General features: G+C 35.5%; 1 protein-coding gene and 1 long non-coding RNA gene across 3 annotated transcripts; both read right to left on the bottom strand.

Moving 5' to 3' along the window:
- On the bottom strand, positions 2,073-2,295 carry LOC110267738. The gene is made up of 2 exons (XR_002355633.1): positions 2,154-2,295; positions 2,073-2,121 (listed from the first exon to the last, which is right to left on the bottom strand). It is a non-coding gene; the product is annotated as an uncharacterized LOC110267738 (long non-coding RNA).
- Positions 2,602-4,915, bottom strand: LOC107621791 (probable WRKY transcription factor 9). 2 transcript variants are annotated; one of them, XM_016323788.2, is made up of 5 exons: positions 4,555-4,915; positions 4,329-4,478; positions 3,885-4,220; positions 3,661-3,774; positions 2,602-3,247 (listed from the first exon to the last, which is right to left on the bottom strand). In XM_016323788.2, the coding sequence occupies exons 1-5, from the start codon at positions 4,732-4,734 to the stop codon at positions 2,831-2,833; spliced, it is 1,197 nt and encodes a 398-aa protein (XP_016179274.1). In that variant the 5' UTR covers positions 4,735-4,915; the 3' UTR covers positions 2,602-2,830. The 2 variants fall into 2 exon arrangements, with proteins under 2 accessions (XP_016179274.1, XP_016179275.1); XM_016323789.2 differs by having other exon boundaries at positions 2,604-3,247; positions 4,329-4,475; positions 4,555-4,907.

Genomic DNA, 5,447 nt, shown 5'->3' with positions numbered 1-5,447 from the left:
TGGTACCACCTTATCCCCTTCCTCTAGATTAATCACTTCAGATTTTCTCTTCTTGAAAACAATCCCCTTCTTCTTCTGTGCCGGTTGATTCACTTCAGCCTCACCTTCTACCTTCTCAACATTTGAAGAGGACCCCTCAAAGTTCTTCATTTTGAACCGAGCCCTCATGCTCGAAGCAGAAACTCCAGGATATCTCCCACCTAATAAACAAAACAGTAAAACAAAGACCGTTAAGCATGATGAAAAACAAAAGATAAATCTAACATAGGTAGCACAAACAACGCCTCACCGAAATATTGAACAACAGAAGCTCTATCCTCTTCCCAAGGAAGCAGGTCCGACACAGATACTAAACCACCCCGATCAACCATTTCCATAAAAAAAACTTATTATGCACTCATTCCGAGGTGTTATTAGCTCGGGACCTAAGATATGATTAGGTTGACAGCACCAGTAAAGGGGAAATTTTTCCCCAAGATTTTCATCTAAATAGAATAGAAATTCTTCATCCACAGACTTTACCTTGAAAAATATTTTCTTAAAATCTTTGAAAGAAGATTTATATAGTTTGAAAACAGAAAACCCAGGGGTACTGTTCAGGTTAATCCAAAGGCCTTTCCATACACCCTTTACTTGAAACAACGAAAAAAACAATTCTAAATCATGCTCAATCTCCAAAAACTCCATTACAATTTGAAAACATTTAACAAACGCCCATCCGTTAGGATGGACTTGAGAGGGTGCACAATTCATTTGGGTTAACAAATCACATTCAAAACTCGTAAAAGGCAGTTTTACAAACAGTTCCTCAAGAACACAACTGTACATATAAAAGTTTTCAAAATCTTTCTTTCTGTGAAAAACTCGATCCATGCGGTTGCATGGCAATAACTCAACATGAAAACCTGGTCTGACCATCTTTGACAGGTTTAGTCCTTCGACACTCTCTCTGTCAAAGAACAGAGAGGCCCTTATTTTCACATCACCATCAACCCACTCATAAGAATCATCATCTTCTATCTTAGGTAAAGCTTTTGCCTTTTTGTCACTCATTTTCCCTTTTCTCAAAGCTAGAAATCAGAAAGACAGCAAGTAAGAAATTACAGTTACTAACCTCTTCTACTCATTATTTTTGAAGAAGGTTGCAGTTCAAGCAGTAGCTATGATCCCACGAAAAGCGTAACGTGAAAAGAAAAAATTCTCTTTCCCATTCATTTAATGAAACTCTTTCAGTTCCAAGTTTTAATCATGGCCATTAACCCAAAACCCACTTGCAACGGTTCCAAACCTACTTAGGAACTTGAGCCTTGCATTGAGAAGTGTTGACAATCATTAATTCATGCTACCATGACCGTTACTGTTCATTTAAATAATAATTTTTATCAGCATTATAAGAAAATGAGTCAAGTTGAACTGGGGGATCCTTCTTTACTCCGAGCTATAATTCAGCTATATGGATTCAAAAGCTCAACCTGCCTCATTTAAAATACAGGCTAAGCTTGGGGGCTGTGATACAACCGTTATACGTCAGTTACGAATTATAGCTCGGCAAATCTCTTTTTAAATCGGCACATTAACTCTGCCGACTTTATGACATTAAACCTCTATGATCGATTACACAGAAACGGCCAATTCAGACCCAAACAATCATCACCTCCGACTTATAAAACGAGCAGTCGGAGTTGAAAAGGTAGATCATCGTTCTAAGTTAAAAACTCTCCATATAATTCTCATTAACTGACTTGAGCGTCGGAGTGCTTTTTGCAGGTGCTCCCCCTCTTTTTTCACTTGGTGGTCGGGACGTGTTACGGTTCACTCACAAGGTCGGCCAACCCACCTCCCGTGAAGAGATATAGCTCGACCACAACCAGGCAAGAACAATGCGCAAGGTAATTTGCACATTTATTATTTTTTCTAAAGATATTTACAAAAATGAATTTTCCTTTCAGTTGTGAATATTTTTTATGAGGGGCATTGGGATGATTAGCTAAAATCTTCTCTATAAATATTTAATATTTTTTTTTACCGTGACACTTATTTTTACAGAAATAAATAAACAAGAACATTAGGACTTTTTTTTTTTGGTCAAGTGGATTGGACAGCTCCCAATCCTAGGCATTACTACACCCATGTTTCACACACACACAACACACTCACACACTACCATGGGTATCATGAGTTTTTAAACCAACAACCAGCCTCAGCTGGAATTTGAACCCGGGTGCAGCGTTATATGAGGTGGACAGGTATACCAACTGTGCTGGGCCTCAGCTGCGACTTTTTAAAAGGATCTTTTGGGTCTCAAATGAGCATTATTACTTAAAAGAACCCTTTTTCAATCTGCTTTTATACAAAGCCCACCTCAGGATTAAGCCCAACGAAAATCAAGTCCATGGTTTGTTTCTGCACCTTTTTGCAACCTCAATATAAGCATTGAGAATTAATGAATTGTAGATGATGAGAACCTATCTACATTTATTTGTGCATTAAAAAAAATCAGAGTGATGATTACCAAACGTATAAAAGTATCCTACAACGTAAAATACCAAATATATATACACGACAAACAAAATTGAAAATGCACAATAATAATATGTTATTAATTAGACACACTTGCATGTACATATATCGTATACAGTTGAAGAAATTAAAGACTTACAATACTTTTAATTGATATAATAATACTAAAACATAAGAAAACTACACTAATATATAGCTGCTACATTAAGAAAACATCAACAGTAATGTTTACTTTGTGTTCAAACAGAAACTCACATCAACCTCTCTTTTACTTTATTTTTCTCAATAAAATATATATGATGAATATCAATCAATTGGGCTTAACGTTTCTGGAGAGAGATTCTATGATCCAGTTACTGGTGTTGTTATTAGAGGTACCTGCAGTAGCAAATAATGATGAATTGGCTACATTACCACCGTGATGATGATGATGGCTTTCTTTATTATTATTATTGGTGAAGAGAGTTGTTATGGCTGCCGCAACCGCAACCTTGAACTTGTTAGGATCTGAGGCTATTGCCGACACGTTATTATTATTAATATTAATATTATTATTGGTGATCCATGGAAAGTGAGGTTGTGATGCAGAGACACCATGAGAAAGGGCAAAGGAAGCAGGTGCAGAAGCTGTTGCGGCCATGGCAGTTGCACCCACCGGCAGTGGATGATTATGTGTCCCTTCATACGTTGTGATTAGTATTGACATGTCATCCAAGCATCTTTGCACCTATTAATTAAATTATCATATAAACATTACACTATACTATCTAATTCATTCGAAAGATACGATCAAAACTAAAATACAGACGTCTCATCTATTTAGCTAGATTCGAGAGAAATTTTACTAAATTTTCATCGAAATTGTTAAAATGTGATCTAGATTAAGTATTTTATGGCCTAATTATTCTTCTATTAAGTGGTATGCGTTTGAATTGAGAGAGTATTTCTCAAACTTTGTTGGGATACTGAACTGTAACAACGAATTATATTTTTTTATCAAAGATAGGAGACTCAAATCCGCAACCTCTTAATTGAGTATGGGGAGACTATGCCATTTAAGCTATAACTCATTAGCATCTTCATGGAAAATTGATAGTTAAAAATTATTATATAAAGATATCTGTATGTGAGTTGTTATACCTGTTTTCTAACGGGGCAACCCGGGGCTACGGTGCAACGATAATAAGCTCGAGGGCATGGATTCCCTTTTGCAATTTTTTGGCCATATTTTCTCCATTGGCACCCATCATTCATCTGTATATATATCATAATCCATCACACACTAGTTGAAACTATGATATCTGCTATTCAAATTAATATGATGCTTAGAAATGGTGATGAGAGTGAGTATTAGTACTACTGACTTTGGCTTCCTCGCATCTGGCTCTAACAGAAACCCTAGGTTTTCTGTTTGGAGTAGTGGTGGAAGCTGCTGCAGAAAGATTATGATGATGAGTAGTGATAGCAGTATCATCATGTGTTGTTCCCCTTATTATTAACTTGTTCTGCAGTGATGCTGATGATGATGATGATGCAAAACTTGAAATTAGTTTTTCATTAATAATATTATCTGTGACCCTCCCTTGTTGATGAATCCTCCATGATGTGCTACTTGTATTATTCAACCTCAGTGACAAACTCAGTTCATCATCATCATCATGAATTGTCGGTGATGCCCTTTGGACAGAAATTTCAAGATCCTAAATTATATATGTTTATATATTAATATATAATAGCTAGCTAGTAGTAATTAATAAATAAAACAGGGAACATATTTCGATAAAGGAAATTAAAATTGGTCCATGTACCTTGATGTGTTTGTTATTATAATTGTTGGAAATTTTCATTTGGAGATCATAGTAGTCTTTCATAGTTTGTTCCACCAGTTTCCTCAGAGCTTTATTCTCCTCTTTGATGCGATCCATCTCCATTTGTAACACATTCAGGTCCTCCTCCTGCTGCCAAAATCATCATGCACAATATATTATAAGAGTGTAACATTGTTAATTGCATTGAAAAGAATTATTATTGCACCTCTCTAGTTTTATAGTTCTTGTTGTCTTGCAAAGATACAACATCTTCTTCTATTTCTCCAGCTTCTAATTGCAGCTGTGTTTGTTTCATTTCTTCCTCAACATCAACATCAACATCGTCCTCTTGTTTGTTTTCTTGTTCTTGCTCGGCATCTATGTGCAAAGAGAGATCAGTTTTCATCTTTGTTTTGTGTTGAAGAATATAATATCTATGGTTCCATATAAATGGTGAGGCACCAAAGTCAAATCCCTCATCTCACACAAAGGACACATCTATGCTTAGCTTTGACTTTTAATGCTTCTCTTAATTAAAAGTTTACAAAACCCAATTGAATCATATTAAGTTAATTAGTAACTCTATCTACTTTATTTTAATTACTAAGATCAATAGAGGCCAGTGGCCAGTGGGCTTGCTAGCTAGCTATCTTATAATTAGAATTTAGAACCCTAACCATCACAAAAAGACAACACTGTCCCTTGATTACACGGAATTGAAGCATATTCCTTCAACTCTACTTTGACATTAATAGCAGAATCATAGGCTTTTTCCTCATTAGTTTAGAGTAGGCTACGTGATTAAGCCGTCTAACCCCACACACATGCATTAGAAAATGATACTAAGAAGTTAATTAATAACATTATTAGGTAGGGCATGCACATGCCTACACTGTACTTGATTAGAATTTAGAAGGGTTGATCCTCCACATTCCATGCGTTGAACTTTCCAAGCAAGTACCGCACGCTCTTAAAGCTGCTGCTACCTCTTATTACATGTTAGTCAAGGCCACCTTTATTCGTATATTATTAATTTTACAATTAGAAGGTGTTATATATTATTTTTTTATTATAACTAAAATTAAATATTTTTTTAAAATTAAAAAAAATTCTTTTTTT

Source organism: Arachis ipaensis, chromosome B10 (assembly GCF_000816755.2).
Source record: "Arachis ipaensis cultivar K30076 chromosome B10, Araip1.1, whole genome shotgun sequence".
Lineage (NCBI taxonomy): Eukaryota > Viridiplantae > Streptophyta > Magnoliopsida > Fabales > Fabaceae > Arachis > Arachis ipaensis.
This window is presented reverse-complemented; position numbering and strand designations above follow the sequence as displayed.

Bases quoted from the DNA above. Each gene is read 5' to 3' on its own strand.
- LOC107621791 (XM_016323788.2), bottom strand. From the start codon at position 4,734: ATGAAAACTGATCTCTCTTTGCACATAGATGCCGAGCAAGAACAAGAA. The intron at 4,221-4,328 runs GTACATGGACCA...TATATAATTTAG, and splicing joins ATAATAACAAACACATCAAG to GATCTTGAAATTTCTGTCCA. The intron at 3,248-3,660 runs GTATAACAACTC...TTTAATTAATAG, and splicing joins GTTGCCCCGTTAGAAAACAG to GTGCAAAGATGCTTGGATGA.